This window comes from Lipotes vexillifer, unplaced genomic scaffold, assembly GCF_000442215.2.
Source record: "Lipotes vexillifer unplaced genomic scaffold, Lipotes_vexillifer_v1.1 scaffold515, whole genome shotgun sequence".
In the NCBI taxonomy this organism is placed as follows: Eukaryota; Metazoa; Chordata; class Mammalia; order Artiodactyla; family Lipotidae; genus Lipotes; species Lipotes vexillifer.
In genome coordinates, this window is record NW_006772017.1 from 2406646 (window position 1) to 2425507 (window position 18862).

At 38.3% G+C, this 18862-nt stretch overlaps 1 protein-coding gene across 1 annotated transcript in view; it reads right to left on the reverse strand.

Annotated features, from left to right (window-relative positions):
* Positions 1-18862, reverse strand: part of AK9 (adenylate kinase 9) — a 118712-nt gene that overhangs the window by 69835 nt on the left and 30015 nt on the right. The window contains exon 12 of the mRNA XM_007447277.1: positions 17632-17776. Coding sequence (XP_007447339.1) covers positions 17632-17776 — 145 coding nt within the window. The remainder of the gene's footprint in view (positions 1-17631; positions 17777-18862) is intronic.

Here is an 18862-nt window from a genome sequence, read left to right on the forward strand (position 1 = left end):
AAGAGGACATCAGGCAGAAATAGCCAGGCAAAGGTACTAAATGTGCCAGAAGATTCTAGTGGTCTACCCAATATCTGGTCTCCTTTTCCTTAGTAACAGAACCCTGATTTTGTTAGGGTCAGCAATGTGCCTGGCTAAAAACACTACATCTCCTAACTTCCCTTATAGTTTGGATGGCTGGTAGATAAGATGCAAGAAAAATTTGGGGAGGGGAGGCGGTGAGTCTTCTTGTTTTCTATTTAAAGAGGAATAACTCAGCTGGATGGAATGCCAATTTTTTGTCCCTTGTCCTTTCCCTTTTCCTGCACACTGATATGATGGCTGGCACACTAGCAGCCATCTTGTGAATTATTACATTAGCCACATGCCAGGAATGGCAGAAAAAATAGATCTCCTATCTTCTCAATATTCTTGTTCACAAAAGCAATATATCACATATTCTTTCTTCTGCGTTCCTGCATGTCTAACTGTTCATATTATAGTAGCCTTTAAGATAGAGTAAGTGGATATTAATAATACTTTTAAAAAAAAAAAAAAACCACACACACGTTACTTCTTCAAAATTCTAAAGGAACTATTTGTGATTTTTAGATGCACAGCCTAAGAGAACCAAATTACCCAAATATTAATTTACCTTTTTTTGAATCCAACATTAGATCTTTACTAGAGTCTTGTTGACTTCTTTTAAGCGTAGACATTTCACTTGTTTCTTTTTCATCTGTGAATAAAACTTCGTTAACACGTAAAGAACAGCATTTAAAGGGTAGGTGAATCCCAAAGAAGATTGTGGTATGGGCCCAGGGATCCAGGACTCATGTTCCCAATTTCTTAAAAAATTAAAATAACAACCATAATAATCAAATAGGTAAACATATCTATCAGCAGTAGAAAATAAAGATAATGACTTAACTTATGACAAAACCAAGAATAATTTGTTTCATATAATGCCAGTGGATGTAAATTGAAAAAAAAATCAAATTTTCCCTCCTTTAGGTAACTAACAGATTCTTGGCTCCAAGAGGTAAAGGCTGTGCTTATCTCAGACATGGGGGGAGAAAGGGTGCCTTTTACCAGGGTACACTGGCAGCATTGGCATCCCTCCAGCAGTGGGTAGAGGCACTGATGACTGCTTCTACCTTGGATAGCTTCCCCCAAAGAGGGAACAGATAATACAAAGGAGGGGCTCCCTTTGTGTATGTATTGGTGCTGGGAACTCTGCAGCAGCAGAGATGGGGTTCCCAGATGCCACTTGGCCAAAATTTTAATTTCTGGGTCTTCTGTTAAGTGTGTATGTGCGCATGCATGCTGGGGGAGGAGGAGTGTCATATACAAGTTTCTGACAGTGCCCAGTTCAATTCCTACTCAGCTTGAAATAAACACAAGGCAAAGACACATCTATCTGAATCAGGAGGAGAAACCAAATAGAAAAGATCAGCCCTACTTTACATAACATAATAAATTATATATGCAATTAAAAATTAAATACAAAAAGGTCAGACCAATAAAAAAAAGAATATAAGTATATATATTAAATATCTGGCTGAGAGGAAGACTTTTTAAGCCTGAAAGTAAATGGAAGAAATCAACAAAGGGAAAGTAATGATTTGACTATGAAAATGTGAAAAATTCCTCTACTTCAAAAACAGCAAGCTGATTTAAAAGACAAACCACCCAATTTGGAAAAAAAATATGAAAAATAAGTGAGTAATATAGAAAATTTATATAGGAACCATATAACTGATACAGTTTAGAAAAATGGGCAAAAGACAAAAATGGTCACCTCAGAAAAGAAGAAATATAAATGGCTAACACAGTATTAAAATACTAAACTTCAGAAATAGTCAAATAAAAACTAAAATAATATTTAAAAAGAGAAAATACTGTGGAAACTATAGCATGTAGTTTGTATATTCCTGACGGGAACATAATTTGGAACAACTTTATGCAAAGCAATTTGACTCTGTCTGTAGCTTCATACTCATCAAACTAGTGACTCCACTTACGTCAACATGCAGACAAAACTTCATGTAGAAAATTCATTGGAAAAAAATTTACTGGAGCATTATTTGTATTAGTAGCAAAAAATAATTTAAGTTTTTGATGTAATGAACTAGTTAAAACGATTACCTATAAATAGGGAAATTGTGCAGTAACTTTAAATGAAGGTTAAAATATTTTCTAATGAAATTATATAATTAAATGTAACATTATAAATAAAAAATAAAAATAGTTTACATTGTATGCTCTTGATTATATAAATGGAAAAGTTTTATAAGGGTAAATGGCACTAAATGATAACATTTCATAGCTACAACTTTGGGTTTATGATGCTCTGATTCCAACCCATTAAAGGAAGCAGAGAGCTTTTAAGAAAATTTATTATTGTATGATAATGATTGTGTCACGTCTGGAAACATACAAAAAAATTTGGGGGGCGTTCTAACTGTATTAGACTTGCTGGGTTCTATTTTCTTCTTCATCCTGGTAAATCTATTTCTGTTCTACAGCTGCTCAGTTTAAATCTGTAAGAGAGAAGCTAACTCTTTTTCTCTTAAAGTTTCCAATTTGAGGGAGGGGGGTGGGTAATTTTAAGCTTCAATATAAACATGATAAAATATGGAATAAATGGGAATAAGATCCACAAGCATGGCATTAGCAGCTCATTTTGTTACTGTCTATCATCTGACTTCATTTTGGCTTCTTCATTGTCCTCTAAAGAGCTTTCTCTTTGGGATTCAAGAGTGAACACTGCAGTGAAAGAATAATATGTTTTATCAGCTAATCTGTTTATATTAGGAAAGATTTGGCTAATAATATTAGCAACATTTTCTTTATCATCTTCATCAAATGACAGATGCAACTCTTCTGAGCTTTTATATGCATCAGTTGGGAACTCAATTTTCCTTCCTTTCAAATTCTCTTTGAGGGTCTTTTGAAGTTGACTGGGCTGAAAGATAGTAATTGGCTGTGTTACCAAAAGGTAGCTGGGGGTAGGTAGACAGCCTTGGGCGTGTGAGTTCTGACTCAGTCTGTGTGGCTTTGGTGAATCATTTGATCTCCTTGTCTAAACTTCTACTGGGCAAAATGCAGATAATTAAACTGAAAACATCACTGCAACATTAACTGAGATAATGGGTGTAAACAATGAACTTAGAAAAGGCTTGGCACACAGGAAGCCTGTTCCATATTAGCTGCCATCCCCTGTATTATAATTTTCTGTGTTAAAAAACCTCAATATTCTCCACTGACAAAATTTCTTTAAAATATATTGGAGTGTGTGATGAATTGGGAGATTGGGATTGACATATATACACTAATATGTATAAAATGGATAACTAATAAGAACCTACGGTATAAAAAAATAAAATAAAATTCAAAAATTCCAAAAAAATATATATATTGGAGTAAAACCCCTAGCAAACAAATTCCAATTTTTTAAATGTTAAAAAGGGTTAACCTTATTGTCAGATTTGGAATAATTAGTGAATTTGAAAAGAGACTTAGGTTTGTAGCATATGAGAGATAGCATCTATTTCTATATTCCAGTGAGAAAAGGCAATTTGTGGAAAGATATAAAATCTGTGATATCATGCCACAATTTGATGTGAAAGGAATCACTACAGACTCCGAGAAACATTAGAGAACACTGTTCATCCTCCAGAAGCCCTGCTTCCTCTCTTCATCCACGTTTCAGTTAAATGTTCCCTCTTCAGAGATGTCTTCCCTGGTTTTATTAACACTCCAGCGCCCCTACCCCAATCACCACCTGCTCGATTACTGTGTTATATATTTTTTCTATCTGTTTACGTTTTCCCCCTTTACCCCCCATTAAAATGTAACCACCTCAAGGACAGGAGCTTCAAGCATCTTGTTCACCTCTGTTGCTCAGGGTCTAGAATCATGTCTAATACAAGAAGGTACTCAAGTGTTATTGAATGAATTAAAGAATTCATTTTTGAATGAATTAGCAAATGCATTTTATCCAGACTCAAACGGATTGAGTAACAAGCCATCTTAGTAGTCTGGGTCAATACTTCTCAGGCTTCAGTTTGTGAATTGTTCAGGAATATTTGTTTTTAATTTTGGTCTTAATTTTGAAGATAATATGATAAACACATAAATTCATTCTTTTTAACATCTTTATTGGAGTATAATAACTTTACAATGTTGTGTTAGTTGCTGCTCTATAACAAAGTGAATCAGCTATACATATACATATATCCCCATATCCCCTCCATCTTGTGTCTCCCTCTCACACTCCCTATCTCACCCCTCTAGTTGGACACAAAGCACGGAGCTGATCTCCCTGTGCTATGCAGCTGCTTCCCACTAGCTATCTATTTGACATTTGGTAGTGTATATATGTCCATGCCACTCTCTCACTTCATCCCAGCTTACCCTTCCCCTTCCCCGTGTCCTCAAGTCCATTCTCTGCATCTGTGTCTTTATTCCTGTCCTGCCCCTAGCTTCATTAGAACCTTTTTTTAAGATTCCACATATATGTGTTAGCATACAGTATTTGTTTTTCTCTTTCTGACTTACTTCACTCTGTATGACAGACTCTAGGTCCATCCACTTCACTACAAATCACTCAATTTCATTTCTTTTTATGGCTGAGTAATATTCCATTGTATATTTGTGCCACATCTCCTTTACCCATTCATCTGTCAAAGGACACTTAGGATGCTTCCATGTCCTGGCTATTGTAAATAGTGCTGCAATGAACATTGTGGAATATGACTCTTTTTTTTTTTTTTGCATTTAATTTTTTTTTTTAACATCTTTATTGGGGTATAATTGCTTTACAGTGGTGTGTTAGTTTCTGCTTTATAACAGAGTGAGTCAGTTATACATATATATATGTTCCCATATCTCTTCCCTCTTTGTCTCCCTCCCTCCCACCCTCCCTATCCCACCCCTCCAGACAGCCACAAAGAACCGAGACGGTTATATGACACTTAAGAGCATCAGTAAGAGCACTTTGAACAACCAAAAGGAGTTGTCCAATTAAAATATTATCACTAAAATATATATATATTGAACAGAATAGGTTATTGTTGTTTTAATGCCTGCTGACCTGAATAGGAGAGAGCCTTTATTATTTTTCCTGCTTTGGCCTATAAAGCTATTAACTGGGGTTTTCCTCTTAGCAGTTAACAATAGCAAAGTGAAGACGGCATCTAAGCTGTGTTCAGCCCTGACTCTTTCTGGTCTTGTGGAAGTAAAAGAGGTATGTTTGTAGACGACCTTCTTTGCTGGGAATTTAAGCCTTGGGTGACTAAACCCAGTATCTCTTTTGTCAGACGATACAGAGAGAATCTGGGAGAAATAACAACCCTGAAGGTGAGGTGATCAGTGTCACTCAACTAGGAAACAAGTTGAGAAGGGCTCTGCATGGGAGAAACCAGATGCCTCGAAGGACGAAACCTCTGAAATCAATCTCCTCTGAAGAGACTCAGCTTGGGCCCATGTGGGTTGGGACATATTTTGGTCTCAGTACTAGTGGTGACCACTGAGGCATCTCTTAGTGGACACGAATCTTAGGCCTAAGTGAAGGGCAGTTGCCTGTATTTTCCTCAGCTTTTGGGTGGGAGGCTAGAATAGGTTGGAGGGGGAAATCCTTTTCTGACAATTCATTAGAAATATTAACATTAAATAGAGGTATTTATGGTTCTCCATTCTTCTCCAATGCTGAAATTTTCTTGTGTGAGAAGTGTTATACCACAATAGCTGTTATACCATTGATCTGTACATGACCTAGGGCCTCAGTTTCTTCACACCTACCCTTTCTTATTTTTCTCTTTAGTTAAAGTTCTTCCATCTTTTATTCCAAAATATGGGATGTTCATAAAAATTCAGTTAAGACTGAAGAATATAAAGTGACATCTCAGGCCTTGCTTACACTTTCCTCCCCAGCGGGAGCCACCAATACATTTTTTGGTGTGGCTGTTCGGACTTCTTTTTATGTATTTACAAGTGTGTTTTGTGTGTGTGTATACACATTTTTTAATGTAAATAAGGTCGTATGTATACAGTGTTCAGTCACTAGCTCTTTCCCCCACCTTTAGCTGTCTTTGACATTATCCATCTTAGTGTATTGACCCACTTTCTTACTAATTATGGAACGGCGTTCAGTGCTCTAGATGGACTGTGGTTTATGTAGCGGTTCCATAATTGTCGGACATAGAGGTAGCACCCCCAGCTTCTTCCCGACCTTTCCTGTCTGCTGCTTCTTCCCAAGGAACATAGAAAGCATTTCCCTCCCCCCGTGGTTCTCTTTCTCTACTGCGTATTTCATTTCTAGCATCTTTACTGTGGGCATGCTCCCCCGCCACAGGCTTCGATTCCATTCAACAGCCTCTTCAGCATGTCCGATTCATCTTGATAATCATAATCATTACAATCTCCACAATGCCTCGCACAGTGCCTTGTACCTAATAGACAGATATTTGATAAAACTCTCCAAGGGGCAGGCTCAACATAAACACGTAGACAGAAGTTACACTCCAGGGTCCTGATCAGTGAGAAACCGAACGTGTGGCACGAGGCAACGTCTGCGATCTCCTGCTGTCATGCGCTTACTGCAGACGTGAGCGTTTGACACCTGTGAGGGGGACATAGTACACCACCATACGGTAGAAAAAGCGTGGCCTAATCCTCTGATATCTTGAATTTCAGCTGCAGCGCAAGTTCTTGAGCCCCGAGGAGATTCAGTCTGTCCGAGAACACCTGGGTTACCACAGTGACAGCCTGCTCTCTGTGCAGATCACAGGAAAAAAGCCCAATTTTGAAGTGGGTTCTTCTAGTCAACTTAAGCTTTCTACTACCAAGAAGTCTTCCGGTGAGACTGGCCTAGGGATATTGTTCTGTCTGAGTGGGCCTGAAAAGCCGTATTAAAAACTGAGCCAGAGATCTGAATGAGGTGGTGATATCTTTAGAGGATCATTCCCTTCCTTAATTTCCCTCATTTCCAAGTGGAAGAATGCTTAATGTACTGTTGTTCTGGGCATATTCGGATCCAATACTGAAATGATGCGTAGATATTACCTAGTTCAGCCCCTTCTTCTGCACCAGAGGACACTGAGGTCTCCAGATACTAGAGGTCAGACTCCCATAGTTTCATTAGTTAATGAAGTCTTTCCAGACCCCAGAATTATGACATTTACCCTCAGAAGACCTCACAGTGACGGTCATGGCGGATAAGAGTGTGCTATTCCTCTTCCCATGTGTCCTTTTCTCTGTGCCACTGAATTCAGCTTTTCTTTGAGGATCTTAAGACACTTATAAAAATATCTCCTCTCAGAAGATTGCACTCCACCCTTTTTCACCATTCTCACCCTTCCTATCACTATTTTTTAATGCCTGAGTTGAGAAAAATTGTCCTAGCTGTGAGGTATGCAAAAATTTACAGGTATTCACACTGCTCTGTTTTGACTGTCCAGCCTAAATCTTCAAGAAATCCTTTAGCATCCTAACCTTTGGAGTCACAGTTCCAGAATGGGTAGGAGCAGCTTAGATGGCCTGCCCTGTGGGAGATCTGAGCATCCAGTGTGACAGTGATCTCTGGGGGGTGCACTTACCCGCCAAGGCCCATTCGTGGACTGGCCCACACTGAACCCTCAGCTCTTTCGGGCCCAGAGAGAGAATCAGGAGGTGTGATTTGCTACTGATTTGTTGTTACGCCACCGCCATCAGCTCTTGAGCCCATTTTCTTGTCTGTAACAGGTCTACATGAGACCGGAGCTTTGCTATTTATAATGCTTTTTGGTACAGTTTCTTGTTTCATATTCAAATCTCCTGCAGTGGGCATAGGGAATCCTATTAGCCCCATGTTCTAGGGATGGGAACTAAGAGAAGGAGGAGAAAGCAATATGGAGTGGAAGTTAAAAGCGTTAGGTAGACTCTGTCTGTACTTGTGTATTTGTGGCTGGGTGTAACTGGCCTAAGTATCTAAACCTCTTTCCTCATTTATAAAATTAGGATGACAAGAACTTTCCTCATAAGGTGGTGAGCAGGACTAAATTAGATCATGTATGTAAAATGTTTAATGTAGTATCTGGCACAAAGCTTAACAAATGATGGCTTTTATTGCCATAAAGTGATGGGTCCCTCTCATGCCTTTATAAGTGATAGAGCTGGGCCTTGAACCCAGGTCCAGTGTGTTCCCTGCACAGCCTCAGTAGAAAGCACTTACATGTGCTTGGAGTTTGTTTCCAGCTGCTTTTCTGGAGCTTGTTTTCTTTCATTGGTTGGATTCAGGGAAGCCTGCTATGGACCCTGCAGCTGCCAAGCTCTGGACCCTCTCAGCCAATGATATGGAGGATGAGAGCGTGGTGAGTCAGCACTGTGGTCACCTGATTGCTTTCTTTCAGGCCCCACTTTGGGTGGGAATGTTGTTGTTTGGAGTGGCCTCTCTGGGTTTGTAGGTGTGAAAGCATTTAAAGCCCAGCCTTGTGGCTGTGCCTGCCATTGGCATTTTTTGACTCAGAAGGAAACTCCTCATTAGTGGCATTTTAAATTTCTTTTTCAGCATCTTTCCCCCCGCAGATTTTCTTGTTCTCACTTCATGTGATATATTAAAGACTCTTGTGGGCATGCGTAAACCTGAAAAGAGTTTGTCAGCTAAAATATTTTTTGGCTCCTTCGTCTGGGCAAGTCACCAAATGCTCACTGTCTTAACAGTAATGCTCTTCCAACTCAGATCAATGCTTTCTGTAATAAAGTTCTTCATTCCTACAACTATTGAAGTTAGAGTGGTAAGCAAACTAGGCGACGGTTTGTGCCCTCACAGAGCTTACAGATTAACTGTCTACACGTTTATCGAAGAATCACACAAGTGTATATATCATTATCTGCCTTTTCCTCTGGAATTATATAGAAAATATTCCATTCCCTTTTCTCACACGACAGCCCTTTATATATTCGCATAAATATAACGCTTCTCTCTTTGTTCTTCCTGCCCCCTCCCTCCCTGCCCTCCACACACATATTCTCTGCACATCATAAATGAGTCCCCAGCCCCCTCACAGCCTAACACAGCTTCTGTGCACGTAGTGTACTCACTATGTGGTCAGCTTGGGCGTGATGATCAAGCCCAGGTAGGATGATGGCTGCCTTCTACATAGATGGGCAAACTGCTGCTGTGGACTGTGGCCACTTCACCTGTTCATTAGCAGAGACCATGACTGGGTCATTAATGGCTTCGAACATTCTCCAGGATCTCATTGACTCAGATGAACTGCTGGATCCAGAAGATATGAAGAAGCCAGACCCAGCTTCCTTGCGGGCTGCCTCCTGTGGGGAAGGGAAAAAGAGGAAGGCCTGCAAGAACTGGTAAGCCTTGGGGTGAGAAGAGGCTGCCAGGCTGCTTCCAGCGGCTTCTGATTGTCAAGGAATCGCTGTGCTTCACAATTACTAAAACATGTTTTATTGTAAAATGTATCAGACGGTTAGAAGAGTATGCTAAATAAGTACATTTTAAAGAACAATAAAATGAACACCCATGTACTGCTCACCCAGCTTAAGTACCAGGAACATGACTTGTTCCTTAGAAGTCGCCTCTGCCTGCTCCCTCAGCTGCATCTCCCTCCCTCTCCTTACAAGAGGCTACCATTCTCCCAAATTTGTGCTAATCTTTGCTGGCTTTTTCGATAGTTTACTGTCTGTGTGTGAATCTCCAAACAGTACATCATTGAATTGTGGAGCCCAAAGCTGACTAGGCCAGGAAAGGTCAATGCTCCATATCTGTGAAGACTCCCAGGGAAAAGGTCTGTCAAGGATTTGGAGTTCCTGGGTGGTGGCAGGTCCCACTCATCACCTGCTAACTTTCCCCCAGCACCTGTGGCCTCGCAGAAGAACTGGAGAAAGAGAAGTTGAGGGACCAGATAAGCTCCCAGCCCAAGTCGGCTTGTGGAAACGTGAGTATCTGGTTGATTACTCAGTATTCACAAAGGCCTAAACTAAACACAGGCCAGCTCCAGCTCTACAGAGTTCACTGCCCAATTATTTTAATAATAGGTGAACGTGTGAGAACGTGTCTCTAGGTAGTAATGGGAAGAGGGCTTATCTCCTGAGAGTGGGCAGCGCACTCATGCCCGTAGGGGAGGCACTTGTCATTTCTTATTTTTGGCCCCTTTCTTTCTGCTTCACATTAGGCCTGATGCTACTCAGCCATTTGCTGAGTGTGGCTGTGATTTGAACTGCTGAGAATACAGAAGTATTCACCTAAGGGACTTCTCTAGACTTTTGTCTTTCATGAAATCAGAGATCTTAAAGCCTCTTAGTATTTGGATCCCAGTTGGACCTACAAATGTACGCAGTCATTCTCTTTAGGCCACTGTGGCCATACCATGAAATTTGGGATCCCTTTCTTCTGGCCTGTATCTCTGGGAGAGCTGACACTTGGCTCCCCTGTATGATGGTCTCTTCTTTCAACAGTGTTACCTGGGCGATGCTTTCCGCTGTGCCAGCTGCCCCTACCTTGGGATGCTGCTCCTTCATCTGCTGTGTGTTTTTCTGTCTTCTCATTTTGCTTATCTTACTGTGATTGGGTTCACCTTTTTGCAGGCTGCAAGTTCGTAGCTCCCGTTGTTTTTGATGTCTGTCTCCAGTGGCTAAGGTTGGTTCAGTGGGTTGTGTAGGCTTCCTGGTGGAGGGGACTAGTGCCTGTGTTGTGGTGTATGAGGCTAGATCTTGTCTCTCTAGTGGGCAGGTCCACGTCTGGTGGTGTGTTTTGGGGTGTCTGTGGACTTATTATGATTTTAGGCAGCCTCTCTGCTAGTGGGTGGGGTTGTGTTCCTGTTTTGCTATATGGTTGGCATAGGTTGTCCAGCACTGTAGCTTGCTGGTCGTTGAGTGAAGCTGGGTGCTGGTGTTGAGATGGAGATCTCTGGGAGATTTTCGCCATTTGATATTATGTGGGGCTGGGAGGTCTCTTCTTGACGAGTGTTCTGAAGTTGGCTCTCCCACCTCAGAGGCAGAGTCCTGACTCCTGGCTGGAGCAGCAAGAGCCTTTCATCCACTCGGCTTTTGGGAGGTCTGAGGTCTTCTGCCAGCATTCAGTAGGTGTTCTGTAGGAGTTGTTCCACATGTAGATGTATTTCTGGTGTATTTGTGGGGAGGAAGGTGATCTCCGCGTCTTACTCCTCCGCCATCTTTCCACCGCCCCCGACTCTTTTTAAATTATGGTTTTCTCAGTGTATATGCCCAGTAGTGGGATTGCTGGGTCATATGGTAGTTCTATTTTTAGTCTTTTAAGGAACCTCCATACTGTTCTCCATAGTGGCTGTATCAATTTACATTCCTGCCAACAGTGCAAGAGGGTTCCCTTTCTCCACACCCTCTCCAGCATTTATTGTTTGTAGATTTTTTGATGATGGCCATTCTGACTGGTGTGGTGATACCTCATTGTGGTTTTGATTTGCATTTCTCTAATGATTACTGATGTTGAGCAACCTTTCATGTGTTTGTTAGCAATCTGTATATCTTCTTTGGAGAAATGTCTATTTAGGTCTTCTGCCCGTTTTTGGATTGGGTTGTTTGTTCTGATATTGAGCTGCATGAGCTGCTTGTATATTTTGGAGATTAATCCTTTGTCAGTTGCTTTGTTTGCAAATATTTTCTCCCATTCTGAGGTTTGTCTTTTCATCTTGTTTATGGTGTCCTTTGCTGTGCAAAAGATTTTAAGTTTCATTAGGTCCCATTTGTTTATTTTTGTTTTTATTCCCATTTCTCTAGGAGGTGGGTCAAAAAGGATCTTGCTGTGATTTATGTCATAGAATGTTCTGCCTAATGTTTTCCTCTAAAAGTTTGATAGTGTCTGGCCTTACATTTAGGTCTTTAATCCATTTTCTGGTTTTTTTTTGTGTGTGTAGTGTTAGGAAGTATTCTATTTTCATTCTTTTACATATAGCAGTCCAGTTTTCCCAGCACCACTTATTGAAGAGGCTGTCTTTTCTCCATTGTATGTTCTTGCCTCCTTTATCAAAGATAAGGTGACCATATGAGCAAGGGTTTATCTCTGGGCTTTCTATCCTGTTCCATTGATCTATATTTCTGTTTTTGTGCCAGTACCATACTGTCTTGATTACTGTAGTTTTGTAGTATAGTCTGAAGTCAGGGAGCCTGATTCCTCCAGTTCCGTTTTTCTTTCTCAAGATTGCTTTGGCTATTTGGGGTCTTTTGTGTTTCCATACAAATTGTGAAATTTTTTGTTCTAGTTCTATGAAAAATGCCATTGGTAGTTTCAAAGGGATTGCATTGAATCTGTAGATGGCCTTGGGTAGTATAGTCATTTTCAAAATGTTGATTCTTCCAATCCAGGAACATGGTAGATCTCCCTAATTGTTTGTATCATCTTTAATTTCTTTCATCAGTGTCTTATCGTTTTCTGCATACCGGTCTTTTGTCTCTATGGGTAGGTTTATTTCTAGGTATTTTATTCTTTTTGTTGCAATGATAAATGGGAGTGTTTCCTTAATTTCTCTTTCAGAATTTTCGTCATTAGTGTATAGGAATGCAAGAGATTCCTGTGCATTAATTTTGTATCCTGCTACTTTACCAGATTCATTGATTAGCTCTAGTAGTTTTCTGGTAGCATCTTTAGGATTCTCTATGCATAGTATCATGTCATCTGCAAACAGTAACAGGTTTACTTCTTTTCCAATTTGGATTCCTTTTATTTTTTTTATTCTCTTATTGCTGTGGCTAAAACTTCCAGAACTATGTTGAATAAGAGTGGTGAGAGTGGGAACCCTTGTCTTGCTCCTGATCTTAGAGGAAATGCTTTCAGTTTTTCACCACTGAGAATGATGTTGGCTGTGGGTTTGTCATATATGGCCTTTATTATGGTGAGGTAGCTTTCCTCTATGCCTACTTTCTGGAGGGTTTTTTAAATAAATCGGTGTTGAATTTTATCGAAAGCTTTTTCTGCAACTATTGAGATGATCATAAGGATTTTCTCCTTCAATTTGTTAATATGGTGTATCACATTGATTGATTTGCGTATATTGAAGAATCCTTGCATTCCTGGGATAAACCCCACTTGATTGTGGTGTATGATCCTTTTAATGTGCTGTTGGATTCTGTTTGCTAGTATTTTGTTGAGGATTTTTGCATCTATGTTCATCAGTGATATTGGCCTGTAGTTTCTTTTTTTGTGACATCTTTGTCTGGTTTCAGTATCAGGGTGATGGTGGCCTTGTAGAATGAGTTTGGGAGTGTTCCTCCCTCTGTTATATTTTGGAAGAGTTTGAGATGGATAGGTGTTAGCTCTTCTCTAAATGTTTGATGGAATTTCGCCTGTGAAGCCATCTGGTCCTGAGCTTTTGTTTGTTGGAAGATTTTTAATCACAGTCTCAATTTCAGTGTTTGTGATTGGTCTGTTTATATTTTCTATTTCTTCCTGGGTCAGTTGTTACTACTCCTTTTTCATATCTAATTCTGTTGATTTGAGTCTTCTCCCTTTTTTCTTGATGAGTCTGGCTAATAGTTTATCAATTTTGTTTATCTTCTCAAAGAACCATAGTTTTATTGATCTTTGCTATTGTTTCCTTCATTTCTTTTTCATTTATTTCTGATCTGATCTTTATGATTTCTTTCCTTATGCTACCTTTGGAGCATTTATTTGTTCTTCTTTCTCTAATTGCTTTAGGTGTAAGGTTAGGTTGTTTATTTGAGATGTTTCTTGTTTCTTGAGGTAGGATAGTATTGCTATAAACTTCCCTCTTAGAACTGTTTTTGCTGCATCCCATAGGTTTTGGGTTGTTGTGTTTTCATTGTTATTTGTTTCTAGGTATTTTCTGATTTCCTCTTTGATTTCTTCAGTGATCTCTTGGTTATTTAGTAGTGCATTGTTTAACCTCCATGTGTTTGCATTTTTTACAGTTTTTTTTTCCTGTAATTGATATCTAGTGCTAACAGCCATAAAAGGGGAAATCGACAGTAACACAATAATAGTAGGGGACTTTAACACCCCACTTTCACCAATGAACTGATCATCCAAAATGAAAATAAATAAGGACACACAAGCTTTAAATGACACATTAGACCAAATGGACTTAATTGATATTTATAGGACATTCCATCCAAAAACAACATAATACACTTTCTTCTCAAGTGCTCATGGAACATTCTCCAGGATAGATGATATCTTGGGTCACAAATCCAGCCTTGCTAAATTTAAGGAAATTGAAATCGTATAATAAATTCATTCTTTATCATCTAGATGATCATTTGGATGGTATGTTATTTCAATGCTGGTCTTTTTCATGATTTTTATAATCTCTCAGGCACCTGGTTGGCCTCTCTTACTTGTTTATAGGCTAATAAGAAAGAAGATAGGCAGATTTATTAGGCAAAAAATGTGTTTTTGCCTAGCAAAAGCTCAATACTGCCATGTAAGAAGTAATTTCCTGGATATTTAAATAGTTTCAAGCATAGAAAGTGATGGCAAGCTTCCCAGTTTATATAAAAAGTTAGTGAAACTCTGATAGCAAATTCTGACAAATAGAGCATGTACACACACACACACACACACACACACAAACTATAAATGAATCACACTTCTGAGTATAAAAAAATTTCTAGATTAACAGCCAAAAGAAATTCAGAAAATCAGAAATACAAGAATGGCTTAGTGTTGGAAAATATATTAGTATAATTGATCAAATCAGTAGGTCAACAGATTAAAAATTTTATGATCATCTTGATAGATTCTGAGAAGGCATTTGATAATGTTCAACATCCGTTATGGATAAAAATATTTAATAACATTATGAAGAAACACTGACAAGATCCCTTTACTGAGGCCCACTATCACTGCCACCATTTAACATCATTCTAGAACTGCTAGCCTTATAATTATTCAAGAAAGGAAATAAGCATAAATATTGGGAAAAAAGGAGTTGAAACTATGCTTCTTTTCAAATGATAAGATTGGCTATCTGCAAAACTCAAGAGACTCAACTAAAAATCTATCAAAACTAGGAAGTAAGTTTAGTAAGGTGGCTTACTAAACTTTGTAACTTATGTTACAAAGAAACATAAAAATCAAACAGCTTTCCAACATACAGGTAAGAACTACTTGGAGAATGTAAAAGAAAAATAATCCCGTTTAATAGTAGCAAAATGACAAAATTTCTAGAAATAAACTTATTAAGAAAAGTATTGACAATACATGAAGAAAGTTATAAAATGTTAAGGAAGGATATAGATATTAGGCCAAAAAATGGAGATTTAATCTGTCTGCTGAGAAGATTTAATAGTAAAGATGTGAATTCTCATCAATTTATTGTATAATGTTAACACAATCATCCCACTAGGATTTGCTGTAAAACTTGACAAAATTCTACAAGCATCGCAAAGCCTAGTACAGCTCCTGGCACCCAGTAAGTACTCATTTTATGGATAAATGAAAGAATACCCAGGAATAATTTTAAAACAGAATGTTTTGAGGAGGAACTTGCATTACTGGATTTAAAATGCATCATAAGATTTTAATAATATTTTGCATTAAAGGTTGTAATATAAAGATCAAATCACAGAAAGTTCAGAAGTTTACACACACACAAACTTAAGATAAAGTTGCCCTTTCAAACATCTAGTAAAATTATGGATAATTTAATAAGTGTTATTTGTAAAATTGCCTCACCATTTAGAAAAAAATGAATTTAGATCTCTAGCACAAAATTTACGACAATAATTACATATTAATTAGAAAGAAGCATTATTTTAAAATGAGATAATGCAATTTTGTATATGCCATAGGACCATAATTAATCATTACAAGTATGAATAGAAAGAAGAGAGGGGTGAAGAATGCATCACATTCTTATCAGTGAATATCTCTGGGGAGTAAGTATGAGTGACTTTTTCTTCCATGTGCTTTTTCCAGTTTTCTGTGATCACTTGAGAGACACAGGAGATAAGAATACAGACACTGATTTGAATCCTCATCACTTGCTGCCTGTGGTCAAATTATATAACTCCTCTGAGCCTTAATTTCTTATCCACTAAAAACAGAGATACAAATACCTACCTTATCCATATGGTTATGTGAGGTTATAATTTTATAACTTCATTTTTAAGGTGCAAACAAAGCTTGCTACTTGACTTATGTTACCTGCCTGGCCCCTCTTGGCAACTGGGTTTGCCACCCTAGTCTAGACATAAATATTTAAGAAATCCTTCTGCTAACACTTCAAACAACAGCAACAACCTACTTCACAGGTCTATTATGAGGATCAAATAGGATAATACATGTAATGCATTTAGCATAGCCTCAACATATAGTAAATGCTCAATTAATTTAGCTATTATGTCTTTCGTAATGAGGAAAATTTTATTAGGAAAAGAATATTTGAAATTGAGGCAGTGATGGTTATAGCAGGATGATTATATAGTAGGATGGTTATAGTGTGACAGTATACTGCCACAGCTTCTGGGAAACCCAAACAGTGGTGGTTAAATCTAGTCTAAAATTGCTGGAGCTAATCTCAAATTTTGGATCCAGATCTTTGAATGTGAGGAAGATCCCACAAAATGTACAGGAAGTGCTGCACTGACAGTATTCCATTAAGAAGAGATGTTTAGATTAAACTACTTTCATGTATTCTAAATGGTAGATATAAATTCTATCAAAACCAATCAATAGGGGTTTCCCTGGTGGCGCAGTGGTTGAGAGTCTGCCTGCCGATGCAGGGGAAACGGGTTCGTGCCCCGGTCCGGGAAGATTCCCACATGCCGCGGAGCGGCTGGGCCCGTGAGCCATGGCCACTGGGCCTGCGCGTCCGGAGCCTGTGCTCCACAATGGGAGAGGCCACAGCAGTGAGAGGCCCGCGTACCACACAAAAAAAACAAAACAAAAACAATCAATAACTTTTCAAAAGTAGCCAAGAAATGAAAACTCTCATTTTTCCTGGAGAAAACTAGAAACTCACCCCCCCTGCCCCAGACCAAAACTCTGTGTCTATTTTAAAATAATATGATAAGGAGTGAGAGTCAGGAAGAGGCAGAATGGTCAAGAGAAAGAACTCTGGGACTTTGGAAACAAGGGTTCAAGTCTCAGCTATGCCACCAGCTGGATGAATATATCAGGAAGCCATTTAACCTACTGTGCCTCTGTTTCCTTATCTGTAAAGTTATGTAATTGTGTTAATGGATCACCAAGTCTTCTTCCGGTTTTACTGTTTTATAGCTTTTGGATTTGAAATTAATATTCCCCAAATAGAAATATTTAATTACAATCAAGGCTGATACACAAGCCTAAAACAACAGCAACAACAGCAACAACACAAACTCTACGAGTCAGGTGAAGTGTTGTCATCACAACTGGTGTAAATAAAGGTGCAAATTCTGCTCAGTCTCTGCCCAGCAAGCAGATCTATTAAAGTAAAGAAATCTAAATTTGGAAACTCTGATTCCTTTCCTTAGTCGTCCAGAATCGAAATCTTTTTCTCTGTGTAAGATTCAGGTTTATGTATATTCATTTCTTCAACCACTTATTAAGAGGCTGCAATGCAATGTGCAAGGTGCCAGGGATATCAAGACAAGCAAACCAAGTTCTTGCCTTCAGGTAGTCAAGCTTAACTGTTGACCTAAGCTTAAAACACACATTTTAAAAAGACAGTTCACCTTGTTTTTTAGCTTGTAGTTCTGAGAGAAGCCGCTCTTTTACAGCTTTAATGGCTGCTCCAGTGGCCTCAGCTATAGTATTTCTGGTTAGTGTTTCAAGGGCTTTATCAAAACGTGGTTGGACAAGTTTATTGTAGTCAACTACCTGCAAAGAATATTTGAGAAAACCAACATAAAACCAACATAAGCACAAGTTACTCTGAATATTAAGCACACTGTTCATCTACATCTATTTCTATAGCTATACCTATCCATCTCAAAAATCTTAATGCTGCTTGAGGTATGTTATTCTCAGAATTCAGTGATTTTTGAGTACTTGCTTTCACAGAAATTCAATATATATATAAATATATATTTATATATGTATGATCATGTAAATATATTCAAATTATATGTATACTTTTAAAATCAACATTTTATGGATAATCTACATACAATAAAAGGCACCCATTTTAAGTATAGAGTTTGATGAGTTTTTCCAAATATATACATGATGACCACAATCAAAATATAGAACATTTATATCACCCCAAAAAGTTCCCTCTCATCCCTCTTTATAGTCAGTTCCTATAGAACTGACTATAGTCAGTTCTATAGTCAGTTCCTACAGAAAAGTGGTTGCCAGGGGCAACCACTTTTTCTGTCACTATAAATTAGTTTTGCCTTTTCTAGAATTTCATATAAATAGAACCATACAGTATATAATCTTTTCCAAGCTTTTCTACCTTGGCATAATGTTTTTGAGATTCATCAGTGTAACTGTATATCTCAGTAATCTATTCCTTTTTGTTTTTGAGTAGTATCATTATATGAATATACCATAGTTTTTAATCCATTCATCATGGACATTTGGGTTGTTTCCAGTTTTGGCTATTATAAATAAAGTACCAATGAACATTTGTGAGAAAGTCTTTTTGTGGACATTACGTTTTCACATCTCTTGGATAAATGCTGAAGAGTAGAATTACTGGGTCATATGATTAAGTGTATGTTCGACTTTATAATAAACCACTAAACTGTTTCCAGAGTGGTTAAAGCTATTTTACAGTCCTAGCAGCAAAGTATGAATATTGAAATTATTCCAACTCATCACCAACACTTGGTTTTGTGAATCTTTCATGTTAGCCACCTTAGCTGGTGTGAAATCTCATTGCAGTTTAAATTTACATTTCCCTAATCACTGATAATTTTGAGCTTCTTTTTATGAGCCTATTGGTCATTTACTTACCCA